This window comes from Falco naumanni, chromosome 1 (genome assembly GCF_017639655.2).
Source record: "Falco naumanni isolate bFalNau1 chromosome 1, bFalNau1.pat, whole genome shotgun sequence".
NCBI lineage: Eukaryota > Metazoa > Chordata > Aves > Falconiformes > Falconidae > Falco > Falco naumanni.
In genome coordinates, this window is record NC_054054.1 from 77,129,502 (window position 1) to 77,156,969 (window position 27,468).

The 27,468-nt window shown below is 43.4% G+C and overlaps 1 protein-coding gene across 1 annotated transcript in view; it reads left to right on the forward strand.

Annotated features, from left to right (window-relative positions):
* The first annotated feature begins 286 nt into the window (after positions 1–286).
* FHDC1 (FH2 domain containing 1) overlaps positions 287–27,468 on the forward strand; it is a 37,304-nt gene continuing 10,122 nt past the window's right edge. Inside the window, 10 exon segments of the mRNA XM_040600315.1 lie at positions 287–342; positions 4,854–5,274; positions 5,276–5,485; positions 12,353–12,414; positions 13,041–13,143; positions 21,674–21,759; positions 21,845–21,945; positions 24,638–24,708; positions 24,819–24,926; positions 25,823–25,893. Coding sequence (XP_040456249.1) covers positions 5,002–5,274; positions 5,276–5,485; positions 12,353–12,414; positions 13,041–13,143; positions 21,674–21,759; positions 21,845–21,945; positions 24,638–24,708; positions 24,819–24,926; positions 25,823–25,893 — 1,085 coding nt within the window. The 5' untranslated portion in view covers positions 287–342; positions 4,854–5,001.

Below are 27,468 nucleotides of genomic sequence, written 5' to 3' on the forward strand. Positions count from 1 at the left end.
CAGCCCGGCAGGCGCTTGCCCAGACCGCGACCCCCCGGGACGGCCGGCGGCACGGCCGGTGCTGGGGAGCGGGCCCCCCTCCCCCCGCGCCGCCGTGCGGGTGCCGCGGCCGCCAGGTGCGGCAGGAGACGGGCGCCGCCGCCCCGCGGCCAGGGCGGGAGCTGCCGGGCGGGAGCTGCCGCCGCTGTCACCTGCCGCGGCCCCGCCCGCGCCGCGCCTGCGCGCTGCCCCGCCCCCCCCCCCCCCCCCGCTCCGGCGGCGCGGCCGCGGCGCGATGGGAAGAGGCGGCGGCGGCACCGGGCCCTGCTGCGCGCGGCGCCGCGTGCTCCCGCGGGCGCGGAGGTGAGCGGCGGCGGGAGGGGCGGGCCGGGGGCTCCGCGCGGTTCTGACTCGGCTGGGCGAGGGGGCTCCGCGCTGCCGGGGGGGGGGGCGCGGCCGCCGGCGTGGGTCCTTCTCCGCCTTCCCGGGACGGCGGAGGGGAGAGCGCTCCCGGGGAAACGGGCAAACGGGCAGCTCCCCCCCCCCCCCCCCCCCCCGCGGGACGCCGGTGTGCGGCGCTACCTCCGCCTCTCCGTCCGCCCCCTGTCACCGGGTGGGAGCCGCCGCTGCACTCCCCTGGCGGGGCGGGCGGGGCGGCAGCCGCGGGGACGCCCGGCTCTCTCCGCCGGGGCCGCTGCCGTTGCGGCGAGCGCGGCCCCCCGGTTTCTGCGAGGGAGGGGGCTCGGGCAGCTCGCTAGGGCGCCCCCTGCCGGCGGGGCGGGGCGCGGGGGAGCCCCTCGGGGTGCCCGGGGTCCGACGGGGCGGCGGGAGCCCCCGCTGAGCGGCCGGCGGCAGCGCCCGGCCCCGCTGCCCTCCCCTCGGCGCTGCCCTCGGCGCTTCTCGCGGCGTCGGTCGCAGGGAGCCGCGGAGCCGGGCTTTTGCCCCGGGCCCCCGCCGCCAGCCTGTCGCGTGTGCCCCGGCCGAACGGCCGCTCCGCACGGAGGTAACGCCGTAAGGCCGAGGGCCGTGGCGGAACCGGCTGGAACGGAGCCCCCTGACAGCAGCCGCGGGGTCCCTGCCCAGCCGTGCTGGCGGGCAGGGGGGTCGTGCCCTACAGGGAGTTTTTCTGGGTGCGTGAAGTGTTTAGGCACCGAGTTGCTGCGGGAGCGCGAGCCCTGTCGTCTTTGTAACCCGCACGTTTTGGCGAGATCTGCGATGAGTTATACGAGGCGGCGTTTGTTTCCAGGGTGGTTTTTATCAGCAGCTGGCAACTGGTTGCGCCCTTTACCTCTCCGTACGGCTGCTGTAGGGACCCAGACATCCAAATACTGTGGTTGAGCTTTGGTGTCAAAACCGGCGTTGTTCTCATGAGAATTTGGAGGACGCTTGACATGGAAACGTGGGCAGCAGAGAACATAAGGCGTGAGTTAAAGGCAGTAATACCTTGCAGTATGAGTTACGAAATGCCCTTCAGCATATTGTGCGTTTCACCTGTTAATTTGGTATGCAAATATAATGAATGTCCGTCTCAGCGGCAACTGCCTTTTTTGCAAGAAACAAATCACTTTGCAGCATTTGTCTTCTTACCTGGGGAGAAGGTTGTCCGCACCCTCTCGCTTTGAAATAGGTTTCCAAGTTAGATTAGGTTGGCTAAAACAATGAATGAGACAAAGAAATAAAATATTTATTTTATGCTAAATATGGACACAATGAAAGCGTGCGGTAAAGATGTTACTTTAGAGCTCCTGCGCTGCTTGGGCTGTTTTGGATAACAAACGTGCAATAATGATGTGTAATTGAGACATCTTAAATGTTTGTTCTTGGATAGCTTTTTTTTTCCTTTGAAAAGCACAGAGAGGCTCCTTAGGAGTTAAAATTTTCCTTGAGTTTCATTACGTGCCCGGCTGTCTGGTAATCTGTAGCTCCCAGTTGGAAGGGCCCTGGTGTTCCCCACCTCCTCCTGCTGCGCTTCCTTGGCGGAGGCACCTGCTGATACCAGCAAGCGGCCTGGAGCTGTCCCGGCTGCCAGCTCCTCTCCTCTCCCACCCACGGTGATGATGGGGGAGCTGGGAACATCTTCCAGCCGCAGGAGAAGGGAATTTTGACCTGTCTCCTGGTGTCTTGGTAACAGGAGACCACCGTCCTCTTAGGAGCAGGTGACCTCTCTCACCTGCGTCGTGCTTATCTGTCAGAGGACAAAGCTGAGTGCCAGCATTTATGGTGTGCCTTTCTTTCGTGCCCTCCTTCCAAGCGCTGATTCTTCCCTTTTCCTGGTTCTGGGTGACGGTTACCTCATCTGAAGCAGTACAGGGCTCGTTGGCTTGAAAACTGTTTTTCCTGTTCTATCTATCTATCTTTACATCTAGGTTGGGATGTTTTCTTCCCCTTGCGTTCTCCGCTCCTTTCACTAGGAGTGTCCCTTGTCCAAACTGGGAAGCTCAGGTCTGACATCAGTCGTTTTCCACTCTTGTCTCTTAGCGCTGGGACTCCGATGATTCATCGCCTACAACTTTGTTCCATTAGGATTTGATCCCATTTTTCTTAAAGCATGTAGAATTATTGGAAGTTCCAGAATGAGGTTCTTGCACATTGCCCAGGGGCATGGTCGGTTCGTTTGTCTTTTTTTTTTTTTCTTCTTTCCTTTCTTCTTTTTTTTAACTCTGTGGGAACCCAGGCTAGAAAATAACAACCTGTTGTATGCTGCTTTGTGATGGTGGAAGACTAGCTAATACGCTTTGCATTTTTAAATAAGCGGTAGGGAAGAAAATATTTTTCCTACTTGACTATTTCTTTAAATTAATGCAACGCTTAATTGCTTTGAGTGGTTAATCTCTTTCCACCACCTTGCACCTGCCTTTTTTATGCCTCTCTGCTTTTATGATCGTGAACTTGGGAGGAGAGGCATGAAATCCTGGGCTCTGTAACAGCAACTGGGTGTTAATGCTGACTTGAATTTGAATCCCTCTGTCCTGATCCTTGAGCAACCTGGTCTAGCAGAAAGTGTCCCTGCCCATGGCAGGGGCGTTGGAACGAGATGATCTTTAAGGTCCTTTCCAACGCGAACAGTTCTGTGATCCACTTTCTTTGTAGCTCTTCCCATTTTTACCCTGCTGTTGAAATATTTTCCATATTTCCTATGACTTAAACCTCATACAGGTTTTCATGTTTTCTATTCTTGCAAATACCTTGATAACCTGAGGTATAAGGTTAGAAAATCCGAAGCAAGGAAGAGGAGTTTGTCGCTACCTATGCAAGCTTTGGAGAAGAAGAGGTACAGTGGATGGTTTTGTGTCGGTTTCCATTGATCGCAGCGAAGCTGTGGGGGGCTGAGTCCGTGCAGCCCAAGAGAGAATTTGCCCTAAGGCTTGTTTCTGTGACTTGGGTCTGTTTGTTCACGTGCACTCTAATGATGGATCCCTGGCAAAAATAGCGAAGGGTTTTTGTCACTGTTGCACAATGTCAAATTGATCTTGGTTGCTGTTAGGTCTGTGTGAACCCTGCTGAAGAGGCATACAACTAAATCAGTGCCGAATCTCGATTTGATACTGTTCTTGTGCCAGTGCCTTCAGCTTTTTCTGTTGGGCTTTCCTGTGACTGATTTTTGCTCGGGGGCTGTCTGTCTTCTATCTAAATCTGTATTGTGTGGTATCTTGAATTTACAGAAAAAAATGTTCTGGATTTTTTTTGAGATCACTTAAAACTTTCCATAAAACCATGGGATTCTTCATTGGTCTGTATTTGAAACACCTTAATTTGTTTTCTCTGAGACTTATGAAGTAAATCTGTTCTAATAGATTTGGCTTGTCAAAATTGTGCTTTTTATGGAAGTCACACACTTACTTGAAGGTTTACCGTCAATAACAGCATCTTCATTTAGTAGGTGGCAGTATAAGAAAAATTGCTCAGAACTGTTGTGCTTCCTGTTAAGCTGCTTCCAGAGGTAATCTAGATCTAGTAGCTTTCCTAAATATTTAAAGCTTTGCATATGTACAGCGTGTACATATGTAGGATGTGTGGGTTACTGTCCTGTCAGCTCCTCGGTCCTTTGTGTCTCTCTCCGCTTCGTGAGCTGGTTACGTTAACTTAGATACCGAAGTAAGTTACAAGGGGCAGCTCAGTCAAACTGTGGTCTGTCGTCTTGTAGTGCATTTTGGGAGGTGGCATAACCAGACCAGCAATGGTAAAATGCAAATACTATAAGTTTATGCTCAGTGAATGTAGAGAGCTTAGGGGCTGCATGCTGTTTTTCCCTTATTGACATTTGAGTGAAAAATACGGAGGCAAAAAAGCAGTACAGTAGGCTAGATTGTTAAATCATTGACATATTGCTCATTATTTTAATGCAGCTTGGATTTAAGCCATGAATTAAAAGGATTCAAACAGGGTCTGTTTGATCTAGTTAATCCAATACCGTGGTTAGTACTTATATTTTCTAACTGTGTGTAATCACCTTTAAAAAAAAAACTAAAATTAGGAACGGAATAATATTTGTTTGGTTTAGTAATTTGAGATAAAAATATTCTCTCACAAAATTGCACTGAGCTGAGATTAATAGGTAGTTTTGTATGTGTGTGTGTATATATATATATACACAAATAAATATATATATATATTTGTATATATAGATAGGTATCTACTGTGAGCAATTTAAGAGATATTACTTTTATATGTGTTTTTGAAATCTAAGTACCCAAAGCTATTTGAAATCTTGATGTGGATAAATTTTGTACAGTTGCCCTGGGAAAGGCTGTTGATTCACAGAAGTTTCCCTTCTGGATTAAAAACTTGATAGCTGTTAATTTCAGTTTCTTTTCAGTGCGAGGGACAATACCCACTCTCTCTGATCTGAGTGTCCCCATTGTCCTTTGTTGTAGGTTGCGAAGATGGTACAGTCCCCTCTTGTGTTGTTCCTGCTGGCAGACTAGAGCTTGAGCGCGTGGTGTCAGCTGCTGCTGCCCTCACTGTTCGATGTGTCAGACCCATCCAAGGCTGTGACACTCTCCTCTTCGGGGAGCCCATAAAATGCATGTTATGAATTGTCTCTCCCTGGTCAATGATAAAGAAAATGGGGCTATTCCAGTTGCAACGGGATTAATGAACGAGGATACGACGACAGCATCTCAACTTTCTGAGCCTGCAGCGCCACTGCCCCCTCTGCCATGTCCCCTCACAGGGGCACCCCCAGCCCCTCCGCTCCCCCCGGGGATGCCGCCCCCACCACCGCCCCCTCCTCCACTGCCTGGGCCGAATATACCTCTGCCTCCACAGCTGATGAACGGGCATGACAGCCATGGCAAAAAAAAAACGAATGCGGAGCTTTTTCTGGAAAACCATCCCTGAAGAACAAGTCCGTGGTAAAAACAATATCTGGACGATTGCTGCAAGACCGCAGTATCAGATTGATACAAAGACAATCGAGGAACTTTTTGGGCAGCAGGAGGAAACCAAGCCCCAGGACCCCCGAAGTCGATCTTTAAAATCTTCATTTAAAGAGACTAAAGAGGAGGTAAGAAGTAAAACCTCTCTTTTACATAATGCTGTAGGAATTGGTGTGAATTCTGACTCGTCTTTGTCTCTTTTCCCATCGTGTTTCATCCTTATGGCAAATTTGTCTTTGTTTGAAGGAGAAGGGAACGATGGGGAGGATAAACTCTTTGTTCTTAGTGGTACATATTTGTTTTTCAAAGAGCTAACAGCATTTTATTGTTTTAACTTGGTAAGCGCTGTGATTTGATCACCTGTTAAAATAAATATAAGTAAGTGGAGGGAGATGAAGGCATCTGTGTTTACTCATATTGGGTAGCCCTTCAGTTTTGAGTATGAAACATAGGTGCATTGTAACTTTTCAGCTCTTCTACCATGTCTGTCGTGCAAACAAAATATTCCACATAAAAACACGCACCAGGTGGGAGGGAAGAGAATCCTATTGCAAGGGTTAATGCTATATGTACCCTTGATGTCCTAGAGGCACCAGGAAGGGAAGTACAGGCAGCGAGGACATAAAACATAATAGAGTGATTAAGGGAATTTGTTATTTAATTGGGATAATTTTAAAGTTTCAGCTTTCATAAATGTTACTTTCTTGCTAACGAAAACTTTATTTCATTTGCTCTGCTTTTTCTGGACACTAAAATAACCTTCCAAGAAGGTCTGAAGATCATTACTGGGTTTTGTTCTGGTGGCAAGACTGTGTATACCAAGTACTTTCAGGTTCAAACACTCCCCGGTGACCTGCTAAGTAGCTTTTCTAGTTCTTAAATCCTGATTTATAGACAGCCTCTTTGTGAAGCCTGAATTGAATTGTCTCAGGTAATCTTTCTGTGAAGTAATTGGAGGGCTGAAATGCAGATGTAATCACTGGTGTGTGTCTACACACATGTTAGCTTGTAAACAAAATACAGAGGGCACAGGGTTAGGAGATGTAACCGGTGTACCAGTTCTTAGTGAGGAAATAGGGACTTGAAGGCGCAGGATTTGGGAGATGTGGAAGTAAGATCAGCAGGGACAGGGTGGGAAGCTGACGTACTGATAGTGTACGTGTTGTACATAGACTAAAACGAGGGGTTTGAAACAGGCAGGTGTATTGCAGACTGTGAAACCCTGACATTGGGAAGGAGTAATTTGGGCCATCGTCAGAGGTAGTCATTAACCTCTGCGCTGTTTTCAGGCTACGTTCATCTTCGCATCAGGATTGCTGTGAGTGGACTTCCTGGGCTGCGCACAGATGCACGCAGGCCTGGCCCCGTGCGCTTGTGTAGAAGCTGCTCCTTTCAAGACAGCTGTGGTCGTGAAGATCTAGTTACAGTAAAAATGATGATAAAGTTCAAAACCTGAATGTGGCCCCTAGCGTATAGTAGCTGGGGCAGAGAAAACACCAGCGTGCTCCAGAACTCCTGCGTTTTCATGTACAGCTTGAAACTTGGGGCGTTTTGGGGAGATGAAGAGCAGTGTTAGAGATTAAAATTACAGACCTGCAAAGCCAGGGTTTCTCCAAGGTACAGTGCCTTGGAAACAAAACCCTGTTGGAAGTTAATGATTTTGTGTATCCAGCTGGATCTTATACCATGATCCAAGGAATCGTCGCCACTTAGTGCCTGTCCACCCTGGGTCAGGGCTCCCGTGGTGCCTTTTGCACATGGCAGGTGGTGAGGCAACAGGACTTGCCTCCGAGTTACGCTACTCAGGTGACAAAACGTTCAGCTCCGTTGCTAGGCTTTGTCAAGCGTGCTGTAGCAGTGTGTCAGAGAGTGATGAGCAATGTCTTGTGTGTTAATGGACTCTGCAGTACTAGCTGCTTAGCAAGGAGGGAAGGAGATAATCCTGAAGAGCCATGTGTTGCTGGAAGCGCGGAAGCATGGATACGCAACAGCTCGCATGCTTAAGGTTACTACAGGCATTGCTCAGCAAGAGAGCGGAGATTTGAGGCATAGGCCGATGTTTGTCATCTCCGTCACTGGCGCTGTCGGCTGCTGCTCGCTCTAATGTGTGATCATTGTCCTCAGTTCACTGCAGTAAAAGCCGTGGAGGTTGAAAGGAGCTGGGGCAGGCTGAGGTCCACAGCATCTGAGTGACCTTGTGGCACCGGCATTAGCATGGGGCCAAGGAAGCCGTAGCTCTGGTTCCTGGCTGCGTCGCTGGCCTGGCCAGGGAAGGTGGACAAAACATGTTGTGTTTCAGTACCTTTATTCCTTTTGTGTAAAACATGATTTTTTGATTGTAGAAGGCGCGTTTTGATCTAGCAGTGCAAAACATTCTTTGGAGTTTAGTGGAATTAGTCTAGTTGGTGTAGTATGTCAACAATGAATTTTCAAGATAACTTCAAGCACATACATGCAAGTACTGCTTAGATCCAAGCCTGAAAAACCCAGCACGTGTCCAGAGTGCTGTGCAAAAGGGCACGGATGGAGTCTGCTCTCTTGTCTCGGTGGGTTTCTTCTTGGTGCTGTGGCGTAGCTTCAGTGGAAGTGGTGGAGAGTGACCCATCAGGCAGTGATGAGGGTGCTCCCCCAAGACTGCCATGGGGATGGGGGTTTCATACCTCCTCCAGAGATCACCGTTGATTATGAAGGCAGGAGCAGCTTCGGAAAAAGCTGTCTCTTAATGATGTAAGGAGCTTACGATACTACGTGTCCTTTCAGTTCCTCACATGTCAGCGATGTAGACAGGGAATTTAGGTGCCCAGCTCGGGTTATTGAATCCCAGTGCTGGAGGCTCGGCACTAAACAACATCATTATAATAGAACTCCTACAGCAAATGCTTTCCTTTTTGTAAACAATCCCTCACCAAACCCTTAGGAGACCAATTAACATGTTTCCTTGACTAAAAGCTTAATTTGCTCTATGGTTTCATGTAATTTCAGCCTCTGAAAAATAGGGGGTGTAGGTTTAAGTTTACACACCGGTTTGCTTTCCCCATCCTTCTGCGGTGTCACAGCATGGCACAACGTATGCTCACCTAGACTATAGCGAGCCTGGCGGCAGAGCGGGCAGAGCAGCTTGTTGGCAGCCAAGGGAGCTGGTCTCGCTCTCGTTCGGTCCCTCTGCTCCTGTCCCTCACCTCCCCCCATCCGCACGCTGGCTCTGGCAGACATCGGACCCTCCGTAAACAGGTTTAAGTAAGTGGCTCAGCAGAGTGCTGTTGGGGTTTTTTTGTTTCTTTTCTACTGGAGCCGTTTTCTGCTATGTTAGTGAGTTTTGATGGTTTGCGAAAGGGTGCAGTGAATTCCAGAGCCCGTGTAAGGGGGTAGTGAGAGGAGAGAGAGGAAGACGGAAGGGGTGAACAGTGTGTCTCTTCTCCCCTCTCCGAGCCATGCCCTCTCTCTCGTTTCTCCGTACCGGCTCTGATGCTCATTCCACCTTCTTGAAGAGCTGATTCAACCTGTTAATCCTGCAAAGGGGTAGCACAGCAAAAACCCAATGAGGTGAGCACCAGTGCCTGCCTAAGGGAAAGAGCAGGCTAGGATGTGACAAGGGAGGATGACACGGAGCGAGACAGCACTGCAGCAAGCTGCGAGGCTCACTGTGCCGCACTGTGGAAGTGCCCCTTTTCCTCAGCCACTCCAGGGAGTGAGTGCATCTGCCTTGGAGAATAGAGGCCAAAATAGCAAACTCAGCAGTGATGGTTAGTGTGCTGTAAAGTGAAGTGGAAGCTGGAGCAAGGAGCTGTTTATATCCTTCCTAACCTCCAGCACCACCAGGCTGTTCCATGCTTGCTGTAGTTTGCATCCCACCATGTGAAACCCCATTGTTCTCAACCAAAGAATACATATAATATTTTGCTTTCGTTAATCTGTCATAAATCCACTTTGTCACGTTTCTCATTGACAACCTTACAGCGAGAAACTCTTACTGCATTTTTGCAGTCACTATCAGGTCAGTGTTGGTGTGGGGCTTTTTGTGTCTCCCACAACACTCCCCTGAATCTTTTGCGTTGATCGCAAATCAGTGTCAGATTTCAGAGCAGATTTCCTCTTACCATCATCACAACTTCACTATGGTACTCAAGCTAATTTTCCCATTCCCTTAATACATCTAAACCAGTGAGTATTTCAGTGGTGGATTACAATTTGTCAGGCTGATGCCCTTACCCCCCACATGGTCTGTGCCTGCTGCAGATTTCAGAAATACACTGGTTTGTATGCTGTGGTGCTGAGAAGCAGATTAATGGGAGAACCAGCTTCCTCGCTGCAAAAATTGCACCGTTTATGAGGGAGGGGTGGCAAGTGTGTGAGGCAGGGGCACTTGCATTGGCTGGCGAAGTGCAGGTGTTGAGATGTTGCAAAGTGTCTGAGAGAACTGTAGTATTTCCAGAGTAGGCTAAACAAAAACTTAATAGTTTTCTCTGGCAGGAGAGTTGAAGAGGGTGAGAATGGAGAAAGCTCCTCTGCGTGTGTCTGAAGTAAATCATAGAAACCATATGAGAGTTTTCTTTGGTGTGGAGAATCCCACTGGGACTAGGAAAGTCTGTTCTCATTTCTTAATCACAGGCCAGTGTAACTTTCCGAGTCAAGGGGTCCAAGGGTATTACTGGTGGACAGCACTTTAAAATCTCTTTAGGTGGTGAACAGAGATTTGGAACATGGTGTGCCGGCACCAGTGCTGAAGGTGTGTATGAACAGAAGGCAGGAGCAGACTGAGCAGAATTTATAAAAAGCTAGGATAATGTTTAAAGGTTAAAAAGCAACAGCTTGGTAGGAAGTCATATGCAGGCAGCTTTCTGCAAGGATGAAATCAAATGCAAGCTTGGTGGGGAGGAAGAGTAGACATTACAAGCAGATGTAAATGTTCCCCATTTCTCCTCACGCTCCCATCTGGAAACTCCTTGAAGGTAGTTAAGTAATGGCAGCTTTTACAAGCACTTGTGATAATCTTGAAGTGGACACAAAGCAAAGAGTGACCAAAAACTGAGCCACGTGTTTTGATTGTGTGTTTGAACAAGAAATCAAGAGGAAAAAATACAGTCATATACAGAGCAAGAAGTGTGTACAACATCCTTGTCCTTAAGAACAGCTATGACATTTTTATGTTGCGCTGATAATGCAAATGCAGCTGTATATGTTGCCGTCTGTTGTTTTGCTTCAAGAGAAGATACCAAAAAATGTTCTCTAGTTTTGTTTGAGGTTGTACCGTAAATCTGAGTTGTGCCATGGAAACCAAAGGTTTGCCCAGCTGATGGTCAGTCTCATTCTAAGTTACTGGTTGTGAGTGAAAATAATATGTACAGAATGTTAACTGTGAACGTGCTTTAAAAAAAACATACAAACCAAAAGCCAAATCATGATGGCAAAGCGCACAGGCTTAAACTAGTACAGAGAAATCAGAAAATTAGGAGTGAATAGAGCAATTGGAGTCTGGAGCTGCAGTTTGAGAGGTCAGCGAGAGGTCCCTGCAGTAAAACATTTGAAAAAGATTAGATACTGCAGGGGGAGAGATAGTTGAACCTATCCTATGTTAAGGGGTTTTCCCTTAATGATCTGTTGGGGGCCTCTCAACTCCTAAGATAACAGGAGAATAACCCACAATCTGTCCTCTTATCTTGCGTATGCTGACACTGAAGGGCTTCAGGCTAGCAGTCATCTAATTAAAACTAATATGCTGATATTTCCTGTGTTTTCTAGTCTTTGCGGATTTCAGAAGAGAGGAAATTCCAAAATTTCAGAAAACTTTTTAGTTTGATTGACTCTTCAGCAGATGAGGAGGCTGTCTCCTGGGTGTATGTTGAGGACAGCACGTTAATCATACCTATGTTCTCACTGTCACCAGCTGACTGCCAGCTAATTCAATTTGATGACAATGCCAACATCGCATTTATGTATGTATTTCTAATTCATGCGCTCACAGAGGTCAAGACACCTTGTCTTGTCAAAACCTCAAACATCATGTGGGTCCAACAGCAGTCTTGAACATCTGTGTGTATGGAGTTGTTTTATTGTAGCAGTCAGGTGGCACTGTTAACGTGAAACAATTCTCTTGTCCTTGTAAATCTCATGACTTTTGTAGCTGTTATCACCAAAATAGCTGTGGTAGAATTTTAACCTTAAGGACACGATTCGCTAGAACAGGGCAAACATCTCAGGTTTGAGCTTGTATCCTGTTACAGGAAGAAAAACTAGCATTAAAAGAACTAATACTTTTATTTAATTTTTTTTTTTAATGAATTAAGGAAAAAAGGTTCTTCCCCCCCCCCTCCTCTGCTTAATCTCCGGAATTGTGCACATAAGATAATATAGCAAATCTACTTTAAAATATAAAGCAGGGGGAGATTATTATTTTATGATGGGTTTCTGTTTGCCTCTAGATAAAGCAAACAGATTTGAACGTTATCTGTCTTGGGTTTTGATTCAAGATCGACTGACTGACGTATCTTTCTGTGGATCAGCATGGCTGTTTGGGTGAATGAAGCAGGAGTACATACTCAGCTCTGCTTAGAAAGCCAATCTTCATGTTTGTTGCAAAACCTCTGAACTAGATGGATTTTGAAGTGTGGTGCTTGCTAACCGTTGGGCCCTTGAATGCAATACAACACACTTGATAAGCAACATTTTGCAGGTGCAGCATTATGCAATAAGCAAGAACAATGTTTTTACTTTGTAATGAAATAGAACTTACCTTGATTCATTCCTCCTATAAATGTTGCTATGGGGTTTTTTTTCTTCACTTGGAAAAAGGTGGTGTGGGTGTGCTGTGTATTTCCCTGGTAAAAACTGGTTCTGTAACATATGATCTTTGTTGGTATGAAGTGACTCCGTATTCCTTTGGCCTGTGATTTGGTGGCAACTCCGAACAATTATCTTGTAGCAGTTTAAGAAATGTCTGCATTACGTGCTATTTTCTTAGGTATTGGTGGATTAATCTCTCTTGCTTTCTTTCTCAGGTTGCCATTTTGGATGCAAAAAGAAGTATGAACATTGGGATATTTCTCAAACAATTCAAAAAGTAAGATTTGGTTTTTCCATGCAGCTACAGCAAGTTACATATGTGCAAAATTCTTTGTAGTTCTCATCAAATGTATTGTATTTTGTGCTCGATTTCTTGTGTTCTGTACAGGTGTGTCATAAATTTATAGTTATACAGAACTTTATAGTTCTGTACAGGTGTGTCATAAATAACTATTTCATAATTTGTTTTCTGATATGTTTAGGTTTGACTGCTATTATGACTTAGCACCAAACATACAGAGTTTGCTACTGTTAACCAGTTGAAGTGAGTTTTCAGGTATAGTTAAGGGAAGCCCTTGTGTCATGTAATACTGCATGAGAGCTGCTTTTCACTGCCTTCCTTTCTTTATGAAGAATTGATAGAAAGGGGTGAGGTGAGGAATTTTTTTTTTTTTTTTTTTTTTTTTTTAAAGAGCAAGCTGTTTCAATGCTATCTGTATTCAGTAATAATGTTGCCCTTCAGTAAAGGCATCACTGAAAGTGGTGTTAGCACAGTGCTGCTGTGGACACTGATACATAACCTCATTATAATTCCTTTGTGTGCCCAGGCGTGTTTTTTTTCAATTTGTGTAACTATTCACCCTGCAAGTGTTAGAAATGTGTGTGCTCAATTGTTTTTTCAAGGTCTGCTGAATCCATCATTGAAGATATTTATCATGGAAGAAGTGAGCCCTATGGTTCTGAACTGCTGCATGAATTTCTTAAATTATTACCAGAAGCAGAGGAGGTAAGTAATGGTTTTACATGGAAAGTATTTTTTCGTAGAGTTCTACTGCCTGGGAGGCCAACATGAAGGTCTGTAGAAGAGGAATCCCAAATCCTTCCTGAGGCCAGGGGATAGGAAACCACTGAGTGCAAAGGGTTAATCTTCATTTGACATGCGTTTCTCTGATGTCCCTTATGATGTTCTTTTTGTTTTGTAAACATTTTAGCAAGACCTGGAACCCTCCTGTGTGCAGATAGCTCAGCTCTGGGGAGGGGGTGGTCAGAAAACTCAAAGTATATCCTAATGCAAACAAATGAAATTTCCCTTCTTTGGCACCTGCCTTATGCTTTCTCATTGCGGTGCCTGTGAGTTGAGTATTAGTAGCCCTGTGCTACTGCCTCTTCTGCCTTCTGGTTTGCTGCCTGCTTGGTGCATCTAGGGTCTGCCTGCTCCTGAGCCCAGGTCATAGGGTTCCAACGGGGCAGAAAGGCAGCTTTGCTGTGCAGCACCCGTAGAATCTGCTAACGTGACTTAGTGCTCCAGAGGAGACATGTTAGAAGGTACAGAATTACCAGCAGCACCTTCAGCAACATCTCTGTGCTGACCATATGACCAGCATGCAAGTGCTGCTTGCTGCAGCTCCCCCCTCCCCCCAGCCCAGTCCCAACCTTCAAGTCCATTCACATGATTAAAGAGGTGAAGCTTCATCGACTGACCTGGGAGCCCTGCTTAATGATGCACAGTTCCTCCTCTGCTCTTCTATTTGCACTGACCCATTTGTATGTACTTGAGAGAAATGTATACCACAAACTTGACAAAATTAGCATTAGAATTGCTTGGGTGCTCCACATCAAAGCCATGGCTGAAACCTGGGAAATTGGTAGTTAACATCCACATACAGATGAACCTCCACTCCATGCTTTACCACTTCAAGGTCATGCTGTCAGAGCACTTGGTTTCCTCTGTGCAGCAGCAAATCTCAGACCCAGTCAACAGCAAAACACGTATTATTTTGCTGTCAAATATATAATCCTAAATTGGGCTGCTTTTGTGGGGAATCTTGTAAAACTCCGAGATTATATTTGATTAATGTATTTTTTTAGAGTTGGGGGATATCAACAGGTTGAAATCTAATTAATTTGGGGAGGAAAAATAAAAAGTGACTAGTTCTGGGAGCTCAGAACTGTTCCCCCTTCCCTCTTTGTTTGAATTTCAGTACGTGTTCCTGGATTTAAACAGAATTTATGTCCTTCCTCTGAAAGAGTCAGAGGAGAACAGTGAAGTACTAACTTAACAGAAAGTGATTTCTAGCTAATTTTTTGTATATTCAGCAAATTAAACGGAAAGAAAGGTTGTTTTTTTCTTCTTTTCCTCTTTCTGGTTTAGATCTTGGTTGTTACTTTACGACAAGTAGAGTGTCTTTCAAATACCATGCTCTGACGTGATACACACATTGTAATTCGGCTAGGATTTAACGTAAGCTGTTGAATTTTGTCTGCGAGACTCGGCTAGATGCTTTAGATACCCAGTAGGTGCTGCTAAGAGTGAAAAGGTGTATTTATTTCCTAGCAGATGATTTGACAACAGGCCTGCCCCTCAAGACAGTGTGGCCAGAGCACTTAAGAAGTGCTTTTAAGGAGGTGCTTGAAAAATGAATAAAAGAGATTTTATGGTGCAGAGGTGTATCAGAAATTAAGGGGTATTAGATGTTTGATTTGTTGCTGTTCCCAAGGGAAGGCTGGAAAGAGGGTTGTTCCCAGTGTGCAGGTATTTGTATGTATTTATAAAGTTCCATGCTGCAGAGATCTCATTGCTCACCATCAGGAAAAGGAAAGACACCCTTTTCTTTTGTTATTCTCCCCATAATTGTTTAACTTCTTGGGAGTTTTCCCCGTAAGGGCTGGGGTGAGAGGGCAGGACAGGGAGAATATCCTGAGTGTGAGGGACTGATACTTCTGCTGGTGTGAATAAATGTTTCGGTTTCTTCATGTCCTCATGCTTCAAGGGTTCAAAGAATAAAGGGTCCAATAACTTATTTACTGCTGTGGCTCCTAAAATTTTAGTGAATTGGTAAAAAATTCTATTCTGTCTAGGAACCTCAGAGCTTTTGTTGTTTGTCTTTCTCAGCATTTTCCCCCCCTATATGTTCATTGTTCTCCTTGTATGTCCCCTTTTTTGTTCATCTGTTGTCTGCCTCGTAGTCTAAATTTTCATCTCTTGGAGTGGCGGGTCACCATTTGCTAAGGGGTAGCCAACAAAACTGTACAGTCCCTCTCCGCATGCAAATAATCCAAAATCACTAGAGGTATTAGATGAAGTGGTGTTATTTGTCCTGTTGTTCCCTATTATGTTTAATAGTCCCTCATTTATTTTTGATCTGGGTGTTGTATCACGTGAGATAGCTTTGGCAAGGTGTCATCACACCTTGGCCTGTCCCTGCAGGATGTTGCACCCATCCTCAGCCAGGGTTCCCTGGGATTACCTTTGGATACTTCCCCATCTCCTAAAGACCTGCTTTGTTGTTGTAAGGGTTGAGAATTAACCCTGAGCAGAGGCTTAAGCAGTCAGATACTAAAAGGTGAGTTGTTATCAGTGCTAACTGTCTTGGTGTAACCATGGGTGGGCTTCTGCAGTTCTTTTTTGTGTGCTCTTCAGCAGCTCAGGTATTTACAGTCACATTTCCTGGTAGCACAGTTGTCTTGCAGGTTGGAGTGAGAGCCAAGTACTCCCTGCCAGGCATGTGCTCCACCCCAGTAACTGTTTGAAGATACCTTCTACTTTTTCTTTTATATAGTACCATAAATTCTTAGTCTGTAAAAGTGAAAGGACAGAGAGAGGAACACCATTCCTGGTCGTAGCTGTAGAAGGGGCAACTCTGGACCGACAGTGTTTCTTCTTTTTTACCAACAACCTTTACAGTTTATCTATGTGAATAAACACTGGCTTTATACTCCAATCTTATCTTATCCAAAGTGTTGTGATATATAGTCACATTACCTGAATGTGCCCCTGGTCACCAGTTTGAGGTATGTGGCATATTTTACATCATTTCAGTCCATATTATCTCAGGCACCTGATGGATGTTCCAGCGTCTTTGAGATGGAATAGTTTTTTGGCAGTGCAGGCTAAGTACTCGGGCTAACACATACATTTGACATTTGTGGTCTTTAAAGTTATTCTTTCTTTTTTTCAGTATAGTAATGTGGCAACTCTGTTTATGTGCTGAAAAAGGTGTCAGTACTGGTAATTTTCTAGCTGTTTTCTGTGAAAAATCCCAATAGCTATGAAATCTGTTGGGATTTTTGTATATAAATGGCAAATACTGTCTTGTTGCTGTACGTTTTTGTCAAAGTGAGTATGACCGTTATTGAAATATTGGCACTGCTGTGAAGTCAAACTGAAAACTTTTGGGTATTTTCAAATGCTTAATGTGGAAAAGCTTGATAGATTCTCGAAGCTGGCAAACCTGGAGCTTGCTGCAAGTTCTACTCAGTGTTTTGTTCAGGTCTGCGTAGGTGGCACCAGCCTAGCCATCATACAGTGGTTAAAAAAAAAAAACAACCAAACAAAACCCAACCAAAAAAAAGGTATAAAAATTCTCAACACGTTAATAAGTAAGATAAGATCACTGATTTTGTGTAAGCCTTGTTAGCAGTCCTGCTCTTTGTACCTTACTGTGGTTAGCAGTTTTGTAAGAGGAAGAAATGCCTATTTGGAATCTCTTGTGATTCATCCATTTTGCAGCTCCTGTTTTTTTCCAGGGAGCCTTTGTCTTGACTGAAGCAATGGCCTCCTCTGCTATATCACTTCTAAAAAAGATTCCTTTTCTTAATTCCTGGTTCCTAATGATATCCTGTCAGAATGGCTGACAGCTGTCATTTACTGTCATCCTGACAAAAGCAAAGGGGAAGCTTTCAGCTGCTTTTATGTGCATAACATTGCACTCTTCAGCAGGCCCAGACTGGTAAAAGTTGGGAGAGTCCAGTGTTTAACGAGCTAGAATAGCCAGAATTTGTACTTTAAATATATACAGAAGAGAGCGTATCGGCCTGCTAATCAGTTCAGCCATACACACGCACGCCCAGGTTATCAACACGGTGTCTTAAATTCCTTTATAATGTCTCAAGCCTGTCCTTTGCTTGTATACTCTGTTTTAAAACCCTAGTCATCTGTCACCCGCTTTACTGGAGTGGTTCCTGTTGGCTCTACCCTTTTCAGACCATGTTTGTGTAGTTAACTGCCCCTTCTTTCTTCTGCCAGGGCTCTATGTGGCTGACTGTCCTTCAGAGTTTTCATCTCCTGCTTCCTTTTCGCCCCTTACGATGGCTGCAGGTTTCTCTCCTTTTCGTTTTATCATTTGCTGGTGGAGGTTTGCCACTGCCCAGCCATGTGCCCCGTGGTGCCTCCCCACCTAATACATCAGGTGCTTGCCCACGTGCCCTTGTAGTTGGATTCCACTGTGATGCCTTTTGGGGCTTTGGTATTTTTTAACTCTGTTTTTCTTTAGTTCCCTGAATGTTTGCAATGGTATGGAAATATTAAACAAAACCAAAAGAAACTCAGAGAAAACGTTTAGTCGTCTGGACTATTGCACTTGGCTTTACTTACTTATTTGTAACATGGGGAATATTTGATTTATTTGATTGGGATGTGGGGAAATAGTAGCAAGCATATTTGAGGTTGAGTGGTGTACTGATGTATACTCTTCAAAGATCTTGCATAGGAGTGCAACATACCTGGTCTATACCATAAAGCAGGATCCTACTAGTTGTAAATAAGTGCTACTAGTAGCTCAAAAATGACTGAAAACTTGAGTGGCAGGAATGCAGTAGCTTTCCTGTCTGCGAGGAATAAATGAGATACTCGCAAGAGGCATATCTACTCCAATTGTTCGCAAATCAAATCAAAGATCAGGCTTTCTCTGTTTCATAACTTTTTAAAATGAAGCAAATTACATATGTGAGAACCTTCTGTATCTAAAATCTGATTTAGTGTGCGTGGGCATGCATGGACAGTGCAAATGCATATTCCATATACAAATATAATGAAAAATTAAATTAGTAGCTCTGCGTCAGATTTGAGTAGTACAGAACTGAGCATACAATGTGATTGTGCTCTCTTGCTGTATACGTGATGCTGCTGTATCTTGGTATATGGCTGCATGCTGTTGTGCAAAAGACTTTGTTGTGCTTGAAGAGAGGAGTTCAAGGCCAGAACTGATAGTTATGCATTGTGATTTTTAAAATAAACCACATTTTTTTAGCTCTTTTGTGTTGTCAGACTAATCATAAACCTATCTACTGTAACTGTTAACATGATTAATAGTGAACAGCGTTGTCAATCCCCATAGCTTCTTTGCAGTTCCTGGCTGCATTTGGTATTTGAATTTGACCCCCACTTTTAGGAGCCATCAGAGAATCTCGGGTCTCTTTGGGAAGACTTGGGACAATGTGGCTGCAGAGGGAAGAGGCCGATCCCGTGGGCTTTTGAGGAGCTTCCCTTGGAATGTGTAGGGGCAGCTGTCCCAAATGTGTTTCAGTCATTTTTAGCTTTGGGGTTCAGAAGGGGATCTTGTAGTTTATGGGTAGTGTCAATTAAGTCAAAGAACTTTTTTTTTTTTTTTTTTTCCCTGGCTTATGGTGAGATAACTGGTCTTTCTCAATTATGACATTTGTAATAAAAAGGGAACACCAAATAAATGGTTGTTCTAACTTTACCTTAGCTATTCCCCAGACTATTTACTGTTTCAAGGCTAAGTTAACAGGATTTAGCCTCCTGTGTTGAAAACTTAAGACACGTATGGGGAACCAGGCAGTGTTGTGCTGAATTCCGGGATGAAAAGGACCTTATAACTCTTTTCTGTTTCTGTTTTGTCTGTTCATGGAATGGGTCACTATCCTCCACCTTGCTTTCGTTTTTGACTTGTCAGGTGAGCTTGTTTGCTGCTTCTTGCCAGGGTTGGGCATCTAAGGCAAAGGCAGTGGAGGTTACGATGGCTGATGTGGGCTGGAAAAAGTGTAGGCAGGCAGTAAGCACATCTTCGTTTTAAGGCTGATTACAGAGACTTCCTTTTGGGTTGACTGCTGCCCAAAGCTTTTTGGGTTGTGATGTTCACACCCCATCCTACCCATCAGAAGGCAGCCTCGCCAACGTCTTCTGTTGGGCACGTATAGGAATGTTTCTCCCCTGGATGAATTCTAGCATTTAGTACTTCCTTGTACCACTCCAGGCGTTTTTCCTAATATGATTGTGTAGAAGAAAGAGGATTTCATCCAGTGTCTGTAAAATTAATATTCTACATAAATTACTACTTACTATCAAAAGTATATTCAAATATAGTACAGGTATCATGAGTAAGTTAATATTCCTGTGACTTTCTCAGGATCTCCTGTTCATTTTTTGTGCATTTAAATCTTAAAATTGCATCTTCCTATAATCACCTGTGGTTTATATGACCTTGATTTTGGTGATTTGGGGTGGATTTTTTGGTGGGCTACTTTTCTTTTTTTTTTTTCCCTCCCTCTCCCCCCACCCCAAACCTGATTGCCTGTATCCCTTTCAGACAAAGTTTGATATTTGCAACATAGTAAAATGCGGTTGGAGAATTTTCAGGTTTTGTTGTTCAGGTTGCAGGCCACTATTTTTTGGAAGCTAGGTTAAAGAACTCGTGCAAAGACTAAATAAAACTGAGATAATAGATGTCACCCACTCCCCACTTCATGGTGCAGGAAAAGGTGTTATTTTGGTTTTCTTTCTTGCTCGTTTTAACACCTTAGAAGCATGAGGGAATGTCAAGTCTGGTCTTTCCTGTTTTTTGTTGGCAGACTTCTTGAATGACTCTGTGAATGAGGAGTTTTCTCAGGCCTCAAAAAAATGGGTATGCTGTTTATCTTTAGAAGGAGCTTTTGTCTGAGTGTCTTCAGTTAAATGGGGTGTGTGTTAGGAAATGGAGTTAGCCTGAATAAAAATTGCTTCTCTTTCTTTGCCATAAGTTTTTGTTGGGAGGGTGGTTTAGGTTTTTTTTTCTTTTTAATTTGAAAAGGAAGATTTTTTCCTATTCTGGGTTTAATATGTAATTTTTGTTTTCTCTCTCCTAATGTGCTCTTAACGTTTCTTTGTTATCATTATTATGTGGAAAAAGAATGGGGATAAAGCAAGACAAAGCTGTTAAAAGAATCCTTTTCTTCTGCTAGTCCAGGATTTATTTTAAGTCCCTGATTTAACATAGCGTATGTTGTCTTCCACTACAAATCCACTACTTTTTTACTGTGAAAGCAGAAAAATAACTTCAGTGATTAATTTGGAGCCTGATGCTCTAAAGAAATCTGTGGATATCTTGCTAAATCATGACAATCTGATAACTGTTGATGCCCTGATGTAGCGTGCCTCTCTCCAGGATAGCTTAATATGCTTTCTGAAACTGAAGACCATCTGTGTAAATGTGGTTGTGAATAGGTTTTAAGTGTAATGTTATAAAAAGGAAAGATGATGGGCTGGTGTGTAATTCAGTGGAAATTTAGAACTGATAACTGGGTGTGAACTTGTTGGTTGAATGAAGAAATAGTGTAATTGAGACTGAGCTCTGCTTTTGGATACAGTTCCTGTGTTGGAAGATGTGGAAGAAATTCCAGTTATACTTAAAACACATGTGTATGTATTTTCCAGTTCTTCTATATAAACAAATATAAGTATGTGGGCAGATCAGTGGCTTCCAGATCATGCAAATATATGGATTTTGGTGGAGCTGGGAAGGAAGATCAACAAAATTAAAGCAGTGATATTTCCTTTGCATGTAAATGGTGTTCTCAAAGTACTGAAAACAAGTGACTTACAATCTTGCATTTGATTTATCTTTAAAATATTTCAAACGAATGAAAAAAAAATCAAAAACTCAAGAGCATGACATTTACCCCTCGAGAGTTTTAGAGAAAATGGTTGAAGCAAGTATCTGAAAAAAAAACCCATAACTTAAAAGCTTCGCTGCATTGTGCCAAAGAGATCTAGGCAGTCTGATGCTGGAAATGCTGAACACGGTTAACTTTAAGCTACACCCAAGTGTATTATCACAGTTGTTGAAGAGTCGAGAATAATTTTTCAGATCGTTACTCAAGCAGCTATTTCCTGGGCGAACAGCTAGAGATCAGCAAATGGACCAGTAGGGAAGAAAAGAGCCAGTTCTATGGAAACTGGAACCGCAGTGTCCTAAACATAGTGATGACAGCAATCGCTGAGCAGAAATCAAAATGACAAATGGGAAATCAGAAAACACTCAGCAGAAATCAGAATCCCCAGTCAGAACGGTGGCATCGTATTTTTTTCTGCTGGACTTTGTAGCTAGGTTTTTGGGAGAAGAGTGATGTTACTGGGGCTTTTTTTGTAATTGGGGTGTGTGCAAATTACAGGAGCTTGGACAGTGAAACTGTTCAGTCACTGAGTGGACTTTTTAATACTTCCTGTTAAATTTACTGGTTTTCAAGGTCTTTCCTTACAAAGTCAAGTTAATCTTGACCTTTGATAAAATTCTTTACTAGTGTTTTTTTCCCTTTTCCAGGTAAAGAAATTAAAAGCCTTTGATGGAGATGTATCAAAACTGTCTCAAGCTGATTCCTTCATGTATTTACTAATCCAGGTGCCAAAGTAAGGAGATAGTAGGTTTATTCTGTTCACAATAAATGTTCTCTTTTGGCTGTCAGTTCTAAACCTGTTTGTTTGTGTGCTCCAGCTATGCTCTTAGGATCGAAGCCATGGTGTTAGAGAGGGAGTTCTCACCCTCCTGTGCTTCTCTACAGGATGACATGAAAATTATAAGACGGGCAACAAAAGGTAATTAAGCGTGTTGGGACATGCATAATACTTTTGTTTTTGTTAGCATGTTAATTAGTCTGCATTATGAAGACTAGAGCTTGAATTTCAGGTACCTTAGCTATTAAAAGGAAGCAAACTCCCCTCTGACAAATGCCATCAGGGTGTGCCTGGAGAATCTTTGCTTCTAAAATACAAAATCTGGAGACTTTGGACACACTAGCAATGAGTCCATGACCAAAGCCTACAAGCAGCGTGTAGTCAGTAGAAACTGACAGAAACAAAGGTGTCCATGGCCAAATTTGGATAAATGCTCTTTTGAATAGGGTTTGCTGATTCATGCATCACTGTCTTTCTGATTGAATGTGGTTGTTGCACCTTTCTTCTCGCTCTTTCAGAGATGCATAGAGAAAATCACTGTATAAGTTCCAGTTTTCTCTATACGCCATTGCCTTTTGAGGTTGGCAGTATTGATGGGCTAAAGTCTCTATTGTAGAGACTTAATACTATTGCTGCTCCTTTGTGTTCTGTTTTTTGTTCTCTCTGTGTCTCTACACTTCTGTTCTCTACATTTCACAAGTTTTGAAATGCTGCAGCTGGTAACGTAATGTAATCTGGTGTCTTCTACTCGGCAGGAGAATAGTTTATTTCCTGCTTTCAGTTAAACATGGATGCTGACCTGGAGTGCCTATTTGCCCTCTTCTTCAATATGAAATTCCTATTTCATGCTGGCAGATTTTTGGACAGACTGCTAGAGCACTGTTCAAGGCTGCTTCTTGCGGTGTAAAAAGGCACAGCAGTCAAAGTATTCAACCGCAAGCACCAGTGCTTAGGAAAGTCATTTTTAGTGAAAGGAGTGGGAGCAAAGCCTGGTGTGTTTTCCCCACCGGTGGGGTTTGAAGTAGTCCTCCTTAGCTCAGGAAAATGTGGCTTAGGCCGAGGTTTGAGTTTGGCCTGTTATTGGGATCTCTTTCAAATCATTGTTCTTTGTGTTTTGAGCAGCAGGCATACGTGAGGGAGTATGTTATGTATCAAAGCAGCCGCGCCCTCTTGTCCTTCTTGTCCTTCATGTCCTTCACCCAGGACATCTGTGAATGATGAATTCTTTCCCTCCCGAGCAGACACTTTGGTCTCCAGCTCCTACATCAGGCCAGTCATGCAAATCCGGCTGGCTGGGCTTCCCTGTTTTCAGTCCACTGGTGTCATGTGCTCTTCTCCATTTGGCCTTTGCGATTAAGGGTTTGTTGCTAGCCCGAAGTTGTTTAGGAATTAGGTCTGCTTTCCTATTCCGATCTCCTATGTTTCTTTCCTTGTAATTAAGCTGGGAGAATATTTACTTAAATTCTAATGCTGATAATCACTAAGGGTTAGGATGGTCTAAACAGCCTGATGGATTCTCATCTGGCCTGCAGATGGATGTATCTCAGTGACGCTGAGCAGGCTCTCACTGTGCAAAATCTTCAGAAGTTGCCTTCTCCTCTTGGCCTTATGAAATTTGGTACTTTCTTTTGTATTCTCTCCTCTTTCTTCCTCCTTGCCTCCTCACCTGTAGCTTGTTAGGTCAAAGGTTATTTAATTAGTTCTATGTTTTTAGGCCGCTAATACTGAAATCTGAAGATACAAGGGCTATCTGCTTCCAAAATGATAGATTAGTGTATTGTGCTAAGCATTAAATGCAGGGTAAATTACAGAATGTGAACTTTGAGGCAAAATAGTTTTTAGAAGTATTTGTACTGCAATAAAAGGGATTCCACCTTTTATTATGTTCATCAGTGTGAAATATAGTAGCTTATATTAAAACTAGCTCGTGTTATTTTTCTTGCTGTATGGGCACTTGCAAATTTGGAGTTACATGGTGTGCTGTGCCACTTGTGTAATGCTAATTTATTAACTCTTTACAGCTCTGCATTTCTGTATCTTATTTCTAAGGCAATCCCTGTGGTGGCTTTTAAGCACATGTATTGTTTTGTGTTCGTATGTGTCTGGGTGAAAAGGTCTATGAATTCAGATAGAGCCTTACTACTGTACATTTTGCAAAAAAATGGAAATATGTTCAAAACAAGCTTCTGTGATGGAAAAGTTTTTAAAGGCAATCTTGTTCCATTTGACTCTTTGCATCACACTGAATATAACTGTGCTAAATCATCTTTGATGTGACTGAAGTAAAATAAATGCTGCTTTGAGTTGGTGATCGTACAGAAATAAAATTATGATTCGCAGTGAGACTGGGCTAAAGAAGGAAAATGTAAACATTGCCTCGTTATCTTTTCAGCCCTGATGGCTAAGTCTCCCAAAAAAAGAATAATGGTTCAAAAGCCCGGCCCTGACAGATGGCATATGGATCCTGCAGGGTGCGGAACACTTACCTCACACTGGAATTAGTAGGTGGTGAGGATACTTAACCGCTTGCATGAGACACTTTGCACATTGCAGGATTAGGCCTCAAATGTTTTGTTAACTGCTGGGGGTTGCCTTGGAAATACTACACTTGCTAAGCTAAAGTCTGAACCATACTTGAGGTTTGTCAGCTGTGCTTGTGAATTTGAGTTATATAGTACCATTTTTTTCCACACGACCTTTACAGTTTGTTGAGGTTTCCTGTTAAAATAAAAATTTTCGCCTTTAAAACTTGAGATGAAGAGAGGTTTGGTAGCTGATTGTGTATATTTCTAAATAAACAATCGTTAGACAGCAGTTTTCTTGTTCCTTGCAGAGTTAATGACTTGTGAGGAACTGCATTCCATATTGCACTTGGTCCTCCAGGCTGGGAATATTATGAATGCGGTAAGTGACAGCCAAAACGGAGATGGCTGGTTGACCAAACTTCCAAACTTCCTTGTTACTATTGCAGACCGTTGATGTCATGCCTCAGCTGTTTGCTCATTTCTTTTTAGGGAGGTTATGCTGGCAATGCTGTTGGATTTAAGCTGTCGTCACTGCTCAAGCTGGCGGACACAAAAGCAAACAAACCTGGAATGAGTCTGCTGCATTTTGTTGCTCTGGTATAGAAAAACTATTTTTCTGGTATAAGCAACTGCTATGAATGTAGAGCCAAAGATGATAGACAATAGAAGCAGCCATGTGCCTCAGGAAAAAGAGCTTTTTTACTGCTTTAATCCTAATCTCACCCTTCTTCTCCTGCCACAACATTCATCAGTTTACCTATGTCTGATCATCCTATCCAGAAACCCTTGGAAAACTTAAGGTTTTTATGTCATGTAAAAGCTTGCCTTTGTGTAACTTCCTCATTGTAGCTTTTCTGCTATTGTCCTGAATTCTTACACTGTGGAAGTAGCTTATTTTGAAATATATTCTTTCAGTCTTCCTGTTGAATCTTTTGAGAAACATCAAGGGTTTTTTCCTCTCTCAGTGACTGACATGTATTTTTAAAACTGCTGCAGACTTTTTTCAAGTTATTTTTCCTTCCTTTCAAACTTCTTGATTTTAGAAGGGAGAGAATTTAAATGCTTTTATATGTGACTTTGGTTATCTGTGTACAAACTGGCTTAACAGATTTCCAGGCAGCTAACAATAGGGTATTAAGTGATGTGTGCGCAGGAAACGTCGTATCTGCTCCAACAATGGACACCAGTAAATTGTTCTGTCCCTGACATTCCCTTTTAATGCATGTGGCTTGCATTCGCTGGCAAAAGCAGCTATTATTGTGCACTGCAAAATGGAAGCTGTTGTTTAAAGTTTCCAGTTCTGATCCATGCCTTTCGTTAAGGGGTCTCCTTTGCTCAATTTTGTTAGAATTGAATGGGAAGAAAAACAGTGCAGGAGAGAAACCTCCAAGTGCCCTCCCAGAGGCTTTAGAACTGCTGGACTTAGGGACTTTGGCTTGGTGGTGGAATGTTAATGGATTTTGTGTGTTTTGGTTTCGTTCTATTTGTTTCAGGAAGCCCAAAAGAAAGATGCTGCTCTTCTCAACTTTTCAGAAAAAATTAGGGATGTTCATGATGCTGCCAGGTAAGTCAAAAGAACACCAAGCACTTAAGTTAGACTGTGACTTGGAATTATCTTATTTGTGAAGCAATGAGGCTTGTTCAGAGAAGTCTTGGCACAAAACCTGAGATCTTTACAAATGTTTACTATAGCTTTGAGGGCTTCATTTCCATTTGCTAGCAGAAGTATGCCTGCAATGTGCCTTCAGGTATGAGGGTTTTTATGACATGATCTCTGTAGGTTTTTGGTAGTTTTATCTCTATCAAATACATGTGCATGTATGTGACTTTTAAGGGATTAACTAAAAGCATGTTACTGTTTTTCCTTAAACCATTTTTCATCTGTCTCTGAGCAGGCTACAATACTTTTCCAAATCTGGTACCAGGTACAGGTACGGGCCCTGGCTTCTGTTAGATGCTTTTTGATACTTCGTTTGCTTCTCCATTTCTGTCTTGGATGGAAAATCTGAAGGGTTTGGGTCTGTATTGTTTTCATCTTAAAAGTCTTCAGCTGCATGATTTTAAACTGAACCCAGTTCATACCTTAATAACTGTACTTGGTTTTGTGAGACAGTATGATCTAAACCCCAAAACTAGAAGATAGCAGTGCTGGAGTTCTGTTCCCAGTTTTGCTGCTTACTTGCTCTTGAGCCATCTATTTGCATTCTTTTCCCAGCTAGAAAATGGATCCAGTCTCTTAGACCTGATGCAGGGTTAAGTAATGTCTGTAAAGGACTCTGAAATCTTCTGAGGAAAGGAGTGGCCGTGAAGTTAAGCAGAAAATTTTTGAGGGACCACCTGTGTGGCTCTCTGCCATCCAACCCACACACCTTTTTGGCAGTCTGCCGTGTGGCCTGCTGGGGAATGTATCTTCCCTTGGCATCCAAGCCCTCTGGCAAACAGCAGAGGAACAGGCAGAATCCCAAATCTGGTGATATTTTTTTCTAGCCACTTTGTTCTTTGATCACATTTGTTAATGCTGAAAATCTTCTGTTGTAATTTGTGCTGAAATCTATTCAGGGAATGCACTTTGTACAGGAAAATGAAACAAAATGAAATACATGTCATACCATTAGGCATGAGGAAGATCTTTATTAGACACAACTGTCATGTACAAATTGCTCATAAATCCTCCCAGTTAGAGCATGTTAAAGCAACGACCATTATGTTCTTTATTTTTATTGTCTTGCCGCCTTTACTTGTAGGCCACCCTTTTCTTCCTTCACAGGCAGAAAAATATAGCCTATATCTTCTACTGCTTTTCTTATTTGCAAAAGTAGCCATGATCTGCCCAAAACAGGGAACTAACCTTTGCAGATGAAGTAAGCAGAGAAAAAACAGCACACATGATACTCATCTGTCTGTGCACTGACAGACTTATGCATGCTGTCACCATCCACTGCCATGTGCACTTCAGTCAGTCTGCCACAAGTTCTTCAGCTTTACCGCTTTAAAGTCATGCTGCTAGTTAAAAGTACCTGAGTTAGAAACATGTGTACAGTTGTTAGTTTTATCCTTTTGGAAACTGTAGCACTTCAATTCCTAGGCAAAGCTCAGTTCTCTTGTGAAGGGAACACCGTAAATTCAGAAGCATTTACCC